The sequence below is a fragment of the Agelaius phoeniceus genome, chromosome 2 (genome assembly GCF_051311805.1).
Source record: "Agelaius phoeniceus isolate bAgePho1 chromosome 2, bAgePho1.hap1, whole genome shotgun sequence".
Classification (NCBI taxonomy): Eukaryota; Metazoa; Chordata; class Aves; order Passeriformes; family Icteridae; genus Agelaius; species Agelaius phoeniceus.
The window spans coordinates 115,651,995-115,671,235 of NC_135266.1; the positions used below are offsets into that span (position 1 = coordinate 115,651,995).

General features: G+C 37.7%; 1 protein-coding gene across 1 annotated transcript in view; it reads right to left on the reverse strand.

Moving 5' to 3' along the window:
- Positions 1 to 365: 365 nt before the first annotated feature.
- Positions 366 to 19,241, reverse strand: part of ZNF654 (zinc finger protein 654) — a 29,881-nt gene continuing 11,005 nt past the window's right edge. The window contains exons 3-9 of the mRNA XM_054653358.2: positions 18,327 to 18,408; positions 16,938 to 17,073; positions 13,035 to 13,237; positions 12,161 to 12,300; positions 8,243 to 8,384; positions 4,493 to 6,818; positions 366 to 4,172 (exon numbers count right to left, since the gene is read on the reverse strand). Of these exons, the coding sequence (XP_054509333.2) occupies positions 4,165 to 4,172; positions 4,493 to 6,818; positions 8,243 to 8,384; positions 12,161 to 12,300; positions 13,035 to 13,237; positions 16,938 to 17,073; positions 18,327 to 18,408 (3,037 nt within the window). The 3' untranslated portion in view covers positions 366 to 4,164. The remainder of the gene's footprint in view (positions 4,173 to 4,492; positions 6,819 to 8,242; positions 8,385 to 12,160; positions 12,301 to 13,034; positions 13,238 to 16,937; positions 17,074 to 18,326; positions 18,409 to 19,241) is intronic.

The following is a 19,241-nucleotide window of genomic DNA, read 5'->3' on the forward strand; positions in this document are numbered from 1 at the left end:
AAATAATAAATCTAAATTATCCAGTATTTTCAGGCATCAGTGTTGAACTTTCTGAAGAAAACAAAAAAGCAGTTACACTCTGTCTTGCTGTCTGAACTTGACAACCAACCAGAAGCAGAGCTATCTTAAAACAGCTGCACCCTGACTTGTCTGCGGCCCCAGATTTGGATTTTGAGTCCTAGGAATTAACTGCTGCCCCCATTTTGAAGCTTGGTCTGTTCAAATGCAAATATCCACACACTTGGAACATCAAGACCTGGCATCTTCACACAGGTGCCACTCAACCGTCACGTACCAAACATAACACAGTAGCTCTGAACATGACAGCAGCATTTCCAGAGTGATTCTCCAAAAGACAAGATCAGTTTTCTATCAACAACAAAGACAATGTTTTATTGAACAAATCTATGTACAGTACAAAAGGTCTTTAAAATGAAACACTACTGTAGATTTATTGCAGTTTGATGGCTCAGTTTTAATTTGTACTCTTATATAAAATGCAAAGTAAAATAATTTAACATTCAACAAGGAAGCACAAATTTCCTTTCTTGCTGAACCTGTAACAGCTTTTACAAATTAAGAGTCCCAAAATGCATACACTGCATTTAATCAGAAAGGTGTTATACAGTACCAAATAAATTAAGAAAATAGTAACACTACCACCCCCTTTGGGTCTTTTGTCCATAGCACTGGTGTTAAACAATAAAAGAAATGAGTACAGCTGAACCTTCCATGTGATATTAAAATCACAAAGTTTAATGTTATAAATTATCCAAACTATACAATTCATATAATTTTTATGAATATGGCTAAATAACCAAAGTACCAGTGACCTTGCCCCACAGATATGACCACTTGCAACCTAGTTTCAGTATTCCTTTTTTTTTGTGAAAGATGCCTACACCAAGCGGCAGCTTCTTGAAATTAGAAATTCCATGACCTTTACAGTGAAACGTGATGGGGTTAGAGGAAACACGCTTAAAAGCAAAGTCCAAACCCAACAGAAGGAATGTTATTAATTGCACCAACTTTGATCCAACAAGGCTCCTAAGCTCATGGACAACTTCAGGCAGCTTTAGGGTAGCTGGAGGCTTACATTACACATGTACTTCAGGATTCATTGAATCAAAGTGATACATCTTCAAGGATTTCCAATTACATCACACAATGCTTTATGTCTGGGAAAAAAAAAAAAACGGCCAAAAAACCTCCAACTTTTAAGACCTGTAACCTGTTTACAGCCTTAGAAGTTGCAGGCTTGGTCTGGGGTAATACTCAAAATAAAAGAATCCTTAAAAAGCATGGAGAATTATTCCACACATGATCCAAGTATCTTTTTGCCTCTGATTAAAGTTGCTTAATACTGCAACTATCTGAGAATACCAACAGGTATCAGAGAGTAGCTTACAGAAAATGCAATGTCTTTTGAAGTGAAAATAATTATTTTAAAACATTACCACCCACTTGCTCCTTTAAGTCAATTTAACAGATTCCTGATAATTGTAGGATGATGCTCATCTTCACCTATGTAAGAATTCATAGTTCCTATTTTCCAGAGTGTACACACTGAATACATGAGAGAAACAAAGGGTGGTGTCCCAGAAAAGCATCTTGGAACAAAAATTACTTTAATGCAGGTACAAAAAATTATGGTCACAGTTTATGCATGTACACAGATGCATTTATCTACACACTTAAACCAAAGATAATACAAGTCTCAATCATGTTTTAAAGCATCTTCAAACATATGGAGCTCCACGGAAAAGGCAAAAAAAGCACCAAAGATTAAAAGGTACATTAAAAAGATTTCACAGAAACATCTTTTTTGTATCTTTGTTGACTCACTTTTTAGATTTTCAGAACTGTAATACTTGAAAAATGAACCTTTTTTTTTCTCCCAAATATATTTAAGCAATGTCAAGCAAAGAAGAGGGAGCCTGGAAACATTCAACACAGTACCCAGGTCCTTAAAAATTAGTTGGTATCTTAAAGTAAAAAACGTGAAAGTGCATTTGTCTGATAAGGACCCCATTAACTTTATGTTTAAAAAATTTAATGTATTTATACATGTAAATATATATATAGTGTGTATATATGTATATATAATGAATGATGCATTTAAATCAGGTTTTTTGCAACTGCAAAAAAAATTCTTTGGTGCCTCAAACATCATACAAATCTCTGGAAGTGGGCCACAACTGGGATTCATGTAATGCACAAATACCTGTGATCATAATTTTAGAACCTTTTATGTTAATCCAACCCAAAGTTAAGGCAAAACTCTTCTACAACTCAAAAGCATGATTTTGAATTTGCATTCTTTTTACCTGGCAGGAAGGGGAAAGAAAGCAGAATTAATGCAAATACCTGTTTAGTTCCACAGAGGATTACCAGCAGAGGCATTACTGAACTACTGAGTTTATCTTCCAGAACTACTTCACAGCCAATCTTACAGAGAAGCCCTTGGGTATGCAAGAGTGAGCCATTGCTACAAAGAACAGGGGGTTTTATGCACCCCCTGATTTTTACTCATTAACTTTCACCCACCTGTTGATTTAAGCCCTGCACACACTGTGATGAACTCTTCAGTGACAGCTGAGCAGAACAGTTGCTCTGTGCTGTCCTACATTTCTGGAATGACTCTGAAAATCAGTTTTCACCCCTGTGCCTCCCCTGCCTGCAATCCCACTACAACTTCCATAGAACAGGATCCCAAATAAAAATAATATTATGTGGCAAGACAGTGCGAGATAAATTAGAGGATAAATTTGTACAGTAATTGGACAACGTGCATGTTTGCCACAATTCTGCCTTAGGGTAGGAAGACCAAAAATTACAATGGCATCTTTTTGGTTTCAAAATCTTCCGTATTTCAGTTTTCCATATAGAACTGAGGAACTCCTATTTCCTGTCTTCACATTGTGATTGTTTCTGTGAACAGTGAATTGTGAATAAAGTGCTTAACATTTAAGTAACTCCTTCACCAGCCTTTGGGAAAGGCTCTCCTTTCAAGGGATGCTACTAAATGGGATTGATTGCCATGTGTCTTAAGGATTGAGAGGACTCCTGTTTTCTCCCCTCTAGACAATGAATAATTAGTGACAGTACTGAGTTGTGGCCCACCACCATTAAGCAACATAACAGATGTGAAACAGGTTCTTCCTGACCTTACTGTTCACCCCAACCTGATGTGCTCTGCTTCTGTTTGCCTTCTCAAGTTCTCATCTGTCCTACCAACAGCTGAGGGACCTCTGTGCTTGCAGAATATTAGTTTAACTCTGCAAGCTTAACCCTTCCACCATTCCAGATTTGCTTCCATCAGCTGCTGTTATCCACACAATCTATCACTTGTGTTGGTCTTCCCACACCTACAGCAGATGTTTTACAGGAGTCACTTTTACTTCAGCCTTGCAAAGGGCTTCTCTTACACACATCTGATTTCCACTGTGTGCAAGTCTCACAAAATAGCACATCAACTCACTTTTTCCTGCTTGTTCTGTATTTCAAGTTTTTGGCTATTCCAGCATCCCATCTAGCTCAAGATTTCCTTCCACATTCCTCTTTGGATTCTGAGTAGAAGCTTATGAAACAAGCTCCATTCTTTTGAGCAGATAATGGACTCACATACTCAGACTGAAAAAAAAAAAAAATAAAAGAATGCATGGTTTCTTTATGCATTTATCCACAAGGTAAGAATGTAACGCCTCCTTGAATGATTCCATCTCAGCTGTGTGGACAGATAACCATGAACCACACAAACTAAAGCAGCTTTCAGAACTGGCTGATGGGATTTCCACAAGGCAATGAACACCTCTACTTCCTCTGCCTGCTCACCTCTATGCCTCATTGTCCTTCAACCTTCATGCTAGAAAAGCTGTACCATTAAGCGTCAATCATACATTTGGGATGAACATGGCTTTTTTTGATAACTGGTACTTTGGGGGTTTTGTAGCAACTTTTCTGGACTCAAGACCTGCAGAGCTCCTATTACTCCTTTGTGAGTTTTGTCTAGAAAATGTGCTTTGTCTTTATCAAGGTCATGTTTTTCTATAGGAATTTGAGACTGCTTCATGATTAAGGCCAACTGGGAAACAAACTGATGCTGCTTCATGTAGTGTTTCCTTACACCACTCCTCATCCGATACTTTTCTCCACAACATTGAATCAGGCACCTGTAAAAGACAAAAGATCAGAATGTAAATAATTTCTTAATCTAGAACACTGCTTATGTTTTTCACCATAGTTAGTTTCAAACATGCAAGGAATGACAGATTGAATTATCCCATTCTGTTTTATCAGAAGTCTTTTCCATTAGTTTGCCTACAAATTCTCACCACCTCTTATTCGGAACAGCATGTCCAATTTCAACTTCCAATTTAGCAGAGTACTGTGATTTAGTTAGTGTGTGTCTCATCTATTCCTGTTGCAAAGACCATTTTCTGATTGCTATTGACTGCCAAGGAAACCAGCATGGAAGGACTGCAGGACTTACTTTCATCATCTGAATCGAATCCAAAGAGCGTCTGACACTTCTTTTGTGCAAGGTGAGCCTCAAGTGCTTCTGAATTACAGTAGATGGTCAAGCAGTTGCCACATCTAAATCTTTCTGTTGATTTGCTACAAATTTTGTCTTGTTCAGAGTAGGCATCTACCTCATCTGCCAAAATTTTTCTCCGTTTTGGCATGCTAATGTAACGTTCATCAAGGTAACTGGGAGGCAATGGTCTGACATACGGTTTTGTTAAGATGACACCATATGAAGTAGTCTCTGTTGTCTGATTTGGTTTAGAAGGTACCTGTGAGACTGCAGGGGCATTATTTTGTGGTGCATCGTGACAATTCTGTAAAACTGGTAACACTGACCCATTTTCTGTCCTTGTTTCATCTGCTACTCTGTCCAAAGCTACCTGGGCTGCCTTGGATGATGTCTGATCTGGGTCACTGTGCCCATTGACCAGTTGGTCACTAACAACATTACAGTTTTCAGGATTTGGCTGTAACACAGGTGTCTTTTGGTCTATCAAACTTAAAACTGGAGCACTACCCTCAGATGAGCTTTCATTTCCATTGTGAATTACATTATTTGCTTTCTTCTCCACACTTTGAATATATGTCTTTGGTTCTGCAGAATCTTTCCTTGACTTCCAGGTTGGAATTGGTAAATCTACAGTTTCTTTTTCATTAACAGATTCATCATCATCTTGGTAACTACAAAGTTCTGAAGGATCATCTGAAGAATCTTTTTCACTTGCATCTTCCGAACATTCTGGGGTTTTATTTAAATAATGCTGAGCCTCGTGTTCATACAGCAAAGGGAGCTCCTCAAATAGCTCACAGCAGTTTGAGAAATTGCACTGAGCTTTAAATACACTGTGACTTTTTATATGTTCTGCAAGCTCAGTTGACAGCTTAAATCTCTGATTACAATTAAAGTGTAAACAGAAGTAAACATTTGGATACACATGTCTCTTCAGGTGGTCTATAAAATGTTGGGAATCGGCAAATTTCCTCTGGCAGAAGCGGCATTTTCCTTTATTCCATTTCATTATATGCTGCTGCACCTTCAGATCAGTTGGGTGAGTTTTTCTGGCATGTTTGTTGAGGAATCTTATTTTTTTAAACACTCTAGCACAACCATTAGCAGGGCACTTAAAGGTTCCTTCCTCATCCAAAGCATCAATATCTTTTTGAGGGCAAAACACTCCATTCACTTTATGCAGAATGGGTGACTCTTTACTGGAGCTCTCATCATCCTCAGGCAAGCTCTCTGTACTCAAAGCATCAGGAACATTATTAAAACAGCTGTCACTACTGTTTTCAGTAGCATCATCCTGGTCACTTAGATGGTTTTCCACTGCCTCAAAAACCTGTTCTGCATTCTCAGCCTCCTCTTGGACCTGATCAGAACTCGGAGCTACTGTAGCTACTGTAGCCTCTGGTTCAGCATCTTTGGAACCCTCAGAATTCCCATTTTCAAGAGACACAGGAACACTACAACATTGCACTTCATGAAGAGCAGGAGCCTCCTGACCAGCCTCAAGAGCTGCAGCAAGATGCTGCCTTTCTATCTTCCTGACGTGATTCCTTAAGTGCTTCAGCATGAGTCCTTTCTGCCTGAACTTCCTGGTGCAAAGCACACAGGAGAAGCTGCCCTTTTTTTGGTGAGCTTGTGCGTGTTTCACTATGTGATCCCCAAGGAACTCTTTGTTGCAGATCACACAGCGGTGCCTTGGTTCAGTCTGATCCAGAGTTCTGGATGCCTCAAGAGCTTGGTGGTTCTTTCTGGCATTTCCTTTGGAGCGGGCTCCAGAGCAGTTTCCAGGGTCAAGCTCCCCATTGCTGACATCTGTTAAACAGCCACGTTCCTCACCCAGAGCCCTGTAATCCGCTGTTTTCTCTGTGTTTGCAGAAGAGTTTTCCAGTGTACTTTCACTCAAGCCATCCAAGGCTTTATCCCCCAACAAGGCTAAACAATTCTGCTTGATCATCAAGAAATTCCAGAACTCGGGATCGAAAAACAATCCTTTCTTCAGGATGGGCAGCAACTCGAACCGCACGCGGTTCTGAACAGAACTAGTGCACTCATTGTATTCTTCATCTGCACATTTGTACAAGTGCTCAACAGTGTAGTAAGATTCCAAGGTGCGCTCCAGGAAAAAGATGGAGAGAGCACAAATTCTGAGGATCTCCAAGTCATTCGGCAGAAAATGAGCGATTGCTTTATAAATAAGACTTTTCATGTTGGGATCTTCACGGAGGTCCAGCTGTAGAGCACATCCACATATCTCAACACAAATCTGAAGGCCATCTTCACCAACCTGCAAGAAAGAAATCATAGTGTACATAAACAATTCCCAAACATCCCACATATTTATATTCATCTATTGCAGAACAGGAGTTCAGAAAGCATCCTGCTACTGAACATCACCCAAGGACATGAACATTTTTAAATATTGCTCAAACAAGACTATAAATACAGATACAAAAATGGTTTGCACTGAAAGCTGTACAGCTAGAAAGTTCCAGCTCTGCCCCATGCAGCTCTGTAGTTAAAGACAATTATTTGGGGATATAAACCAGAACTGCAAGAGATCATTTCTGATCTATCAATATCTTCTGCCTGCCTTTTCATTACCTAGGCTGCTTCACACTGTAATTGGACAGTTCTTATATATTTTGGCCATTCTAACCTTTCTTGCTTGAATTACATTAAAACCATGGTAATGTTGCTGACAGTTTTGAACAACCCATGGCCAAGAAGTCTAAAAGGCTTCATTTTCCAAAGCTGATGACCCATCCTTCTAATGAGCAGAATTCCTATTCCACAATTTAAACTGGGGGCCCTGTCATGAACATAGAGAATGATCAGAAATAGTCTGCCCAACAGGCAGCAGATTAAAGTCAAAAGAGGTACAGGAAATTTAGAAATAATTAATACCTCCTGTATTTGGGTTTTAACAAATACAGACATCACTCCATAAGTAGGGGATTATTAAAAAAATAAGACTACTCAGATGCAAATAGAATTATCAATTTCCCCACAAGCATTTTAGAATACATTCCCTTGAACAGCAACAAATTATTTCATTTAGATCTGACAAAATAATTTAGAATTCATTTAGGGCATAAAATATGAAGGAGCTCTGTTAAGTCAGGTCAAGGACAAATAACGTGTTGGGAAACGAATCTCAGGCCTGCGTGCAAACATTGCACGTGACATCTTTTGCAGATGGGGCAGAACAAGACCGAGATCCGAAGCATGAAATACAGCACAATTTCCTGAAGCAAAAATCATGTATTGTCCTGTATTATTCTCCCTTTTCCTTTATGCTATATTAAGCCATTTTGTCCAGTTATAATTAGAATTGGTAAAAGGACTCAAAATTTAACAAGGAAGAAGGGTACATATTACACAGATCCTATTTCCTTAAGAGGTCAGCCTGAAAAAAATAATCCCCAATCCAATGATTCACATGTATTCCATGGACTTATTCCTCAAACTTGCTGCAGAAATAAAAAAACTCAGAATTCAATAAAAAAAAAAATCTTAAAACCACACAAGCAATCCTCATATTGAAGCCCATTCTGGAACCTGACAAAATTTTAAGAATAATATTGTCCTTCCCCAACCCCTTTTTTTTTAACTTTCCACCAGAAGTGGTCATTACACAATATGAACACCACTTCTCTTTAACTGGTTATCAAAAACAAACTGGATGAGGCAAAAACCAACAGAACTTACTTCATCCTTAATGACTTTCATGAAAGGGAAAATGACTCTGACATTTGTAGCAATTCTTAGAAGCTGGTAGCAGTGGTCCACAAATACTTGTTTGGATGGGTTAGATTTGAGCTGCAGTTTACTCCAAATGAAGATCAGGTCCCTATTAGGTAGAGAATAAAATATTCCAATTACATTGAGTTTTAGAACACTCTCACTAAGCACAATGCATTACTAAAGACAATTATTTGCATATTCTGTGATTAAAATCATATTTGAGGGTGTAATACTGACCTAATTAACACCAAGATGTGCACAACGGAAAATGCAACTTAATTACTTTGTTAAAGCATTCAGGGTATCTCCTATCACCAAGCAATTAAATATTCAACAAAACATTCATGTATTCACCTCAGTTTCAGAGAAGTGCACAATAAAATCAGACAGAACAGCACCTAGCCCTCAACACCACAAGCAATAAACATCTGTGTGCTCTTGGGATTAAGTCACTTCCAGTACAAGGATGAAGAGTCCTTGAGGAAAAGAAGCTTTTGAATGTGATAAGTGGAAGCAGCATAGGAAGCTCCTGATGTGGCAGGAAATAGTGATGTTCTCCAGTTACTACAGCACAATTTTCTGCCTAGAGCAGTTATCCCAAAGTTGCGGGTTCTACAGCTATCCTACATCTTCATGATCTGCAGTTAAATAACATTCCAGCCTGAGAAAAGGAAATGTAAACAGATTAGTGCTAAACTCTGCGCAAGTGATGCATTAGACTATAAAATAGAGCTAACTGAAGTTCACAGCATAAAAGTTTTGTGCACTTTAATTCAGAGACCTAGGAAGGCAACTGGGCTAACTTTTAGTCATGAGAAGATTTGCCAGCACTAAGATCTCACACAGGGGTAGCTCTACTTAGGACTCAGGAGAAATCCCACCACAGTGTTACAATGAAAGCAGGACTCACTGACTTTGATTTTCTGAAGGAAGATAATTTTCTACTCCAGCAATCTCCTCCCTCAAAACAAACCTGGCTACTAACAAATTATTTGGCTGATTTCCAGAGTCAGACAAACTTTTTGAGGTTAAGCTTCTCTTAGTGAGCTCAGAGCCTGAAAGAAGTGACAGAACTGCCTACGACAAAACAACTCCACTTTTAAGTTCAGGACAGCTCTAGAATTCTGCTTGACATTGAGACCTTGACCAGTCTCTTTCATTCAGAATCCAAGAGAACTAAAGTTGAAAGAAAGATCAAGCTTATGGGGGAAACTGAAAAGGGACACCTATAAGCAGCTCTACACACAAAAAAATTAAACTTTCTGGTTTCCTAAAGATACAAACTGCTCACCTCTGCCTTTACCAGGCTAGAAACCCGAATTCTACATATTTGCAAACTTCGTATATAAGTTTGAAATTAGTGTCTTCATGCACTAAACCATTCTTAACAACCCAGTAGAAGTCTCAACCTGAAGTACAGAAGAACTGAGTAGTTTTGCTGTTGTATGTTACAATTCAATAATCCATCTCATTCTCTGCTTTGCCTCATATAATTTCAGAGCAAGCCGTTTCAACACTAAAATTGTTACTGAGATCGCAGAACTCAGCACCTCTTTACCAGAGGCAACCATGCATTCCAGCCTCTTAACTACGTACAAAATACCAAAACCACTGTGTGCCACATGAAATGATGGTTAAACCCTCCCTAACTTAGCTGGATCTAAACCCTTTGCTGCTCTTAGTAAGTAGTGAACATGCTCTGCCAAAAGACTGATCAAACCTGTGGTAAAAATTCTTTGACTTACTGAATTTACCGCATGGGAATCACCTGAAAACAGCCAAAATAGCATTTAAAAATCATCTGGCAGAGAAGGAAGGCCATCTATGCCTGCTCAATCAAAATATTGTGTGTCTTCCTGAAGACACAACACTTCATACAAAGTATAATAAATTGATTTCTTACCATTATTTCACACAAAAAAATTTTAGTATGACCAAACACAGCTTGCTTGATGATTTAATTTCAGAAAAATAATTTGTTCATCTGAATCTAGAATTAATTCTTGACATCAGTGAAAATTTGAATTTTGTGACCAAGCTGCTTAACGTTCATCTTCCTCTAAGATGACAGCTAATGGTTTTAGCTAGAAGATTTCATATAGCTGTATAATAGCAGATATTTGCTACAGCCTCTCTCATCTGTTTTGTTGTCCTATCTTTGCTTGTAATGTTAGCAGCTAGATCTCTGTTAGATCTGCAAGGCCCTCAGTTCCAAATAAGGTGAGATGATTTCTACTCTGCTGGAAACACTAAAATCTTCCCTGGGGAATAAATAGACTCTGAAGGTTAATTTAACCTGGCTCCTACTTCTTCAAAAAATTGGACTACAGCATAGTCATGCCTTCACAAGCTTTGCTGCAGTTTCCATGAGATATTAAATATAACACAGAGTTCTTGTTGGGAACACAACTGTTAAGGCTCAGCATCTGTGAAGAATGAAACATCTGCTTGAGCTGCACAGACAGAACCGCTCTGAACTCTTCCAAAGATCCTCAAGTTCTATATTCTGAATAAATTAAAGTACTGAGATGCCAAGATTATTCCCCTGAAATCTAGGTATCAAACAGTACTTGAGCCTCTACTGGAATTTCATCTTTAACATCTGATTTGTCAGAACAAAAAGAGATACATCTTGCTTTGAGCAGCAATTTCAAAAATGGACGATGCAAAACTCAATGATCAGCTGGGTAAGAGCAAGGTCAACATGTTACTACAGCAAAAAGGGTTTTAATTACAGTATTGAAAATGCATTTCTTCCAAGATTGACTCCCCCAATCAGAAAGCATTAATTTATGGAGCTACACTTGTAACTTCCTAATAAGGAATAGGGAGATGCAGCTTTTGGGCTGGAATCAGCAAAGATGGATTCAATTCCCACTGAGCTCACACAAACTCTACCTTTTTGGTTGAACAGTCCTGTCCATCTTTTCCTGGACAGACTGGATGAAAAATACCACTATCTATTACTAACACATTGTACTATAATGGATGCCATTATCATAATCCCAATGGTTTTGATTGAGCAATTACTCCTCCTACAGCCCAGCAGTTAAGGAAAAACATTAATGTCAAAGTAAACATTATCATATCTAACTTTCATTAGTTTCTCAAGACAACAAAGCTTTTTGATTTCCTGGAATCTGGGAACACAAGAATCCAAGGCAGCTTCTGAACTCAATATTAAAATTAGTTAGACAGATTGATAATTTGATCTCTATCAAATCCTTGCTAGGATGTTTTGCTTTAACTACATCAACAAAGAAAGCATATTTTATCAAGGAATGCAGATCTTCCTTTAGTTACAGAAATTATACAGGCTCAGCAGGATTATATTCCTTAGTCATCTTTCAGTCCTCAGAATGATGAAATTTGTTGACAACACTCTAAAAAACACTTCTTAGCCCTAAACCCAAGTTCAGGTATCAAGATAATTAAATGTGTGTGAAGACATCTTCAATGTTTTCTAGAGAACTCCATCTAGGTGATACCTCTGTTCATGACATCCAAGTTTCCATAATTAACAGCACATTTTCAGCACCAAACATTCTCTTTTCAGGCACATTGGTGACACACTACAGTTAGAGAGCAAAATATCTACATGGTTAAGCCTACAGACTGCATTTTGCTAATAATAAATGCTATATTTCTAGGTAGGGTACATAAAGTTCCACTTTTCTGTTACTTGGAAATAGTAAACAAAGAGTTATGAACTATTAGGCTACCCTGTATATGACTGTGTGTAAAAGGGCAGACAGGCACAACAGAAGCACCAGGTACATTTAAAAATAATGTCTATCTGGTATTTTTAAGTTAGGTGAGTTTCATTTTGGCAATAAGCATGTATTTTCTGCTCAGCTGCTTCCCCAGAAATAAAGTATTTACCATATACAATACATGTCCCCATTTTGGAGCTGTGGGACTAAGAAGGATTCACAAAGCTGTAAGGCTAAGGTAGTCTTCCCTTCTTTTTCAGTGTTGCAGATGATCTCAATTCCACTCTTGCAATCAGTCCTCAACAAGTGCTATACAATTAAAATAAAATCAATTTAGATCAATTTGCTGACATGAAATCAAAACCAATCAGATCTTGCTCTACTAAAAACTTCAGGAATTGCTATTAACACATGATGTCTTCGAAATGGCTTTAGTGTACATCTCTAAGTAAAGATTTTGGAGGGATTTCGAGCTCTTTCATATTCTGATGGTCATTACTCTAAAAAATAATTGTCTGAGAAATTAAAATACAACACAAAAGCACTTATTCTTTCCACTTTTGGGTGGCTTGTTCTTAAAACAAGTTAAGAAAAGCACTGTTATCTACTAAGTGCTATTAGTGATAAAAGAGCTCAAATCAAATCAGCTCAAGTGTCATTTTACATATTGGGGCATCATTAAAAAACTTGAACCAAACTATTTAATGTATGATTAACATTAATTAAGCTCAAGTGCTTTTACTAAAATTGTTAATAGTAAAATAGTCAATACACTGAAGTTACAAAATATTTAGGGACTATATCTACAAGAATACTTGACCAAGAAATTGCATTTAGGTCAACAAGATTTGTAGGCACTTCACATTCAACTTTTCCAAGCTTAAGCCAGCACTAAGTTGAGCAACACCAGTGTGGGCTGCCTGATTTTATGACATTTGAGTCGACAAAATCAGAGTTCCACATGCTCCTCTTGACAACTCGTACACAGCAAGTATAAAGCACCACTTGATTTTAAAAAAGAAATGTATACTGACAAACAATACCTCCTGGAATAGCTGATCTTCTAATGGTGACATATAAAGACAGGTGAAAAGAGCTTGATGGAAATACAGATCTTTACTGATATCTGGATGATTTATGCAAGATTTGATAAGAGCCATTGCCTCAGGGATGCGTTCACAGGCAATAAGGTATCTGGCACGGAGTTCAAAGAACAGTGGATTTTCAGAGCTTAAATATTTGTTAACTGCACAGAAAAGAAAGATTTAAAGGCAATTAGAATATGAAGTCCAAACAACAAATATATCTAAATGTAATGCTGTCTTTAATAACAAATAATATTAAGAAAAAAAATAGGGTCTGCTAAAAAAAGTCTATAAAATATTAAATTAAATACCATAAGAAATCTGTCCTGCTTGGAAACAAATTGTTATTTTTCTTAAACAGTAATCTAATTCAGTATTTTGTTCTAACAAGTTAACACAAGGTGCTGCAAAGGATTGGTGAAATTTATATTGTATAGAAGCAGAAGTAAGCATTTTAAAAAAAGAAAATTCCCTCCTTTCTCAGCAGTGGAATATGTGAGACTGTCAGAAGCACAGGATTGACATCACCTCCAAAGCTATAATTATAAATATTTTTTAAAACCTCAAGATACTCATTATCCATTAAAATGTAAGACCTCAAAGTGATGAATAAAGTTAACTGCAATTCACATGCTATTGCCTTAAGAAGCTTTGAACGCCTCAATCTTGCTTGCTTGGAAAACATATCTTCCTCTGAAAGTGCTACTGGGCACAATTTCTATCTAAATACCTTTAAATTCTGGCTCCTAATTTCTGGAAATCTGTTTTTTAGCTCTAAAACATAGTATTTGAATGAAAAAATTTCAAGTGAGATACTGAAAATACTCAACATTGAAGTAAATGGAAATTCAGAAATACCTACAAGACATGCTTTGCATCTTATTGTAAAAGATCATACAGATTGTAGTATCTCTGTGGATTTAAAGTTAAAATATCACTAGCTACAAGGCTACAACTTCAGTACTTTAGAGTTTCATGTTTTAAAGAAAGAAATAATGAGATTGTCAATTTAAAGTCAGTGAAGGCTGCAAGTTCATCCCTTAGAAGGAATCTGTATTAATTACAAGCAACTTAAAGCAATACTTCAGAAATGGTTACTAAAAACTACAATCAGAACAAGAAGTTTTCTTCCCCCAAAATGAAGAGATTACTTGTACAATAACCTTTCAGATAAAGCTTTTTTTTTAAGGATTGAAATAATTTCTTACACTCAAACCCAAGATTCCGCTAGCATCTTTATTTTTATGCAAGCTAGCAGTGTTCCATGCTAATGAACATTTAAGTAGTACAATCCAAGGTGTCAGGTTTCAATTTGATTTGTTAACAGATGCACTGTAAGAAAGAAACATCTCATTCCCATTATCCTTTAGCACTTTAGAGAACAAATTCAGAAAACAAGAGGACTAAAAGGCAAGCCAGTGTCTAATGGGGGTGATGAACTGCAAGAAAAAGACATTACATGGAAAAGTCATTAGAGCCAAGCAAAGGCCTCTCCTTTACTGAATTAGCACCCTTAGGATAATAAACTACATCCTCTGTTTTGTATGCAAGCATTACTGAAAAATAAGGCTGGAAATACTCAGCTCTGGTAAGTGCTAATGGTAAGGAAATGCTGCCCATCTAACAAGTGGCTATAACACCCTTTTCCCTTAAAGGAGGGGGAACTGCACTGCAGAGCTCACCCTGTTCTTGTTCCTATTTGGTGTGGGGAACTCTCAGGTCCCTTCTGCTCCAGAAATGAGACTCTGACAGCCTCCTCTCCCAGGGAAGGGCATCTCCACACCCTACACCACTGCCAGCAGGAGCTTTCAAGGATGGGGGTTCCTACAGCCTCCTCTGTTTCCACAGTTTCACTGATGCTGCTGGCAGGGTCCCTGTCCTGGCCTGTCCTATTTTCCCAGGGCAGCACACAGAGCTCTCCTAACCCCCCCAAACCAAAGACAACTGCTAGCTACAATAGTGTTTGGCCAAGCCTGAGATACACTAAGAAACAACATTTATTGCTACCCAGCAATATTATATTCCTTATTGCTACCCAGGCAATTTGCTTTAGAGCAATAGACATCAACCAGCACCTCAGAAATTCATTAACTGCTCCCTCTGACTGCACCTCTATCATGTTCTCTTCTAGATGCCCACCTTATTCTCCCTAGTCCATTACAAGTTGATTGTTCTATGTTTCAAGCCTACTATTTTTCTTTCAACTCAATGACTGCTTTGTTTCCAGCCATCTCCAAAGAGATTGTGACATCTCAAAGTTTACTACAATTCCTGTAGAGACAGACACAGAGAGGTTTGTCTTGGCCTAAGCTTCTCCATGGAGTTAATGAATCCAGGACAGGATTATGTAGTTCGCACAAACTGATTTTTTGCAAGGAATGGTTGGTGATTCAGCAATAATAGGCAGGTTTTCCTATTTAAATAAACCCTGAGGGAGCCACATGGCCAAGTTTCAAAATACACACTGCAAGCCTATAAAGCAACACAGGATGTTTGCTTTGTGTAAGACTTCACAAGAATCAAATTTTAGAGGAAGTGAGAGGAAGAAAGAACAAGCTCTCAAAATATAAATTATCTAAAATAAAATGTTTGTCAGCAAAGATGAGATGTGTCAAGGGTGTGTGTGAGGATATCTAGATAAAAGGAGAGAAAATCTCTCAGCAGAGGGAAAGGAGATGCAGCCAGAAACAAAGTGCCCATCTAGTGGTAACAGGTTTCATTCCTGCTTTGCCAGGTTAAAAACAAACATCCTCAAACTGTAACCCATCATAGAGAGGATTCATGGTGACCAAGAGAATCATTACAGCAAAGGACTAAACTAATTCTGTGCTGGAGAGATGGAGATCAAGACCTAATTCCCCATCATAATCACCAAAATCACGGGATGCAGAACAAAACAAGGTTCATCTTGGTTTTCATTTCGTTTCTGTACTTATTTGACCAGAACTTTATGAGATATCTAATAAAAATCATGGGTAAATCTGTTGCTCAAGCAGTTGCTTACAAAAGAGACAAAATAACAAAGGCATAATGATGTTAATTTGCTATCAAAACCCTTGTTCTGGTTAAGGAGGCAGCTCAATGAGCTGTCCTGTCTTTAGTGCTCTTCCTCTCTCTCAATGAACACACTGACACAAACACAGTGGTGAGTTTCTATCAGGCACTACACCATAATAACTGAGCAGAGCTGGCATTTTCTATCACTATCAAACTAAAAACAACTTTTAAGAGGTCCCCTGAGGAACACTGTTGCTTTACATGTTAGTAAAGACTTGACTGTAGCTTGAGTATTTTTCCTCCTAGGAACTTTCATTAACATTCCAGTGATTTTGTTCCCATGCACTGCACCTTTCCCAGCTCCAGGAATTACATATCCATAAACAGAAAACAGCTGTCACATGTAGCCATGGGCATCATTGGACACAGAACCAAGAGAAGCCACAAGACCAAGTATTTACAAGTGAAGAGAAAAATTAAATGAGTCAGAGTGCCAGGAGACAAATACACATCAGATCCTCTCCACTTATGTTATTTCAGGAGTCTAAATGGAGTCAAGTTTGTCTCCATGCTTTAAGTGTACACTTAGACTTGGAAAATCCACCCTGTGAATTTTATTAACTACTCCATAGCTGCCAGTGATACAAAATGACGAATATGATCTCTACATTATAAAAGCAGACTTAAATTAGCGAAAAATTCAGCTTCCTTTCAAACAAAAAAGAGACCAGCACATTGTACTACAGAAAAATAGTTAAAACACTGCAATGCCAGCTGATAACACCTGACCCCACATAATTTTAAAAAGCAAAACTGAACACATTTTTTCAGTACTCTGGAAAATTACTGTGATAAATGAAGTACCTAATTCCTGTGACACAGGCTTTGCTTTAAGAATTGCTTGTAATACTGGATCCTCCCATGGTCCACCATCTCGAATGATTCGAGTCACTAGTTCCAGGTTCAGATTCCTGTATTTATTTAGAAGGTTTTGACATTCCTAAGTGTACAAAGAGAAACAATTAGAAAGAAAAAAAGATCTTGTCTAAAACAGTTAGATTATCCCAAAGATACAAACCAAGAAACCCATGCATGGCTGACTATTTCCTCAGTCAGTAATTTGAGCTACAAAGTCTTTCACTGACCATACAGAAAGCCCTAAAGCAACAACTGATATTATCTACAAATAGCAATACAGAACTGTTGAAGGTCAAATTCATGGCTTCTACAGCCCTCAGAAAGAGCCTTCCATTTGTATAACAATGCAAAACCAACTTGGATTGGAGATATTACTGGCACACACTGAGACAAGCCTTCACCTCATGGCATCCTGCACAGACTTAGACATGTTGAGCTCGATTTGTGATTTCTGAGGGGAAAAACTGATTTAAGCCATGAGTCACCAGCCCTCAAGCAATCATTTTTCTCCAGATCTCTGCATAACAGGAATTATGTTTGCCTGTAATATCATGGAATGCTTTAGCCAGCCATTATTTTCATGTCAAGTTCCCTCTCATCGCCATGCATTATTTGCTGTAAAAGCGTGAACAACACCATTAATCTAATCAAAAAAATTTAGTAATGAGTTATCTAATATTGAAACAAAAAATGCAGCAGAAATATGGCTTCCATCCACATACAATTACCTGCTTTTCACTGCCAGTTTGATTACACAACTGATGCAGAAACAGTGCTGGCACATTAATTTGGAGAAGCAGTAATAGACAGGTATCAACATAAAAACAGCAAAGGAAGAGTTTTTTCTCAAACTGCAGTTCCATGAGCAGAATTAATAGAGACCCAACCCAGCTCTCATCCTTTCTTTCCCTACAAAGTTTCCTCTCATAGTGGCACAACCCTAAAAATCCATTCAGGTATAAAAAAAACCCAAACAAACCAAACCCCACACTTACCTGGCAAAACAAGTTCTTAGTCTAGGGTCATTTATCTTATGCAGTTTTACACAGACATAGAAAACTCTGTCCCAATCCACCCAAGAACAGACCAATCTATGTTTATGCTGACTTGAAGACTTCATTGAGATGAAGCTTCAATTTAAAATTTACTGATTAAAACCAGAGGGGAAATGTGAGATTTCATGTCATGAACCGAATGACATTAAGCTCTAAATAGACATAAACAAAGTTTCTTTCACTTTAATGGCACATTTCCTCCAGGTCATACAGTCACAAAAACTGTCTTTACATCTACTAAAAGAATATTAAAACTTTATATGAAAGTAGGCAACACTACCTGGATTGAACCTAAAATATCTTTCAAAGGATCTTCATAGAACTCATCCTTTCCAAAGAACAGCAGCAATTCAAAAAGACTCCTGAAAAACAGAAGTAGTGACAAGTCAAACTAAAAACATTGATTCAAAAAATGAAACTACTCTTAAGTCTCTTACTTTTAGCAGCATGCAAACCAAAATCAGGGATTCTGTGAATTTTAGACTTGTGCCATGTGGAGTCACTCAAAGATTTCTGGTGGCCAGCAATTCCTGTTTTCAGCTACTAACACACTTTATTTCATTTCAGCCTGTCTTGCCATAACTGAGGTGTCTCTATGAAGGTGTTGGTGTAAAGGTATTAATTATTTTATCTTTAAAAAAAAAAAAAAGCTTTTGAAGACTATTTAGAAGGGGACAGCTTTTGTGCAGATATGCAAACAAAACTATGTTCACTTTGTGTGTGGCATTCAAATTCATACAACTTGAATTTTATCACCACCAAGTTTTTAATCAGATCAGGTCTTTGTCCAGCAAGATGAAATCAGAAGTGTTATCCCAAAAAGAGGTGTCAGAAATGGGTGAAGAAAGGACTAATACTTTCAAAGCTGCTGAGATTCAAACTGATTTGTGGTCTCCATGGTTTGTATCTTAAAACACTGGTCTAGCATTTTAGTTCCTTTAAATCCTGCTACAGAATCAGAGAGGCTGGTAAAAAGCAGCTTTCCAGATCACCTTTCAATTCAGGTTTTAGTTTATAAAAGCCTTCTTCCAGATAATGCAGTTGAGTGAATTCAATCAAAAACTTGGCAGTCGGGGATCTGCAGTACAACTGTTACTGTTCTGCCTAAAGATTCTGAGAAATTTCATTTCTACTTGGAAAAAGTACCAGGCAGGCACTGCACTAATGAGCTGCAATTGCTGATTGAAAAAGTCAA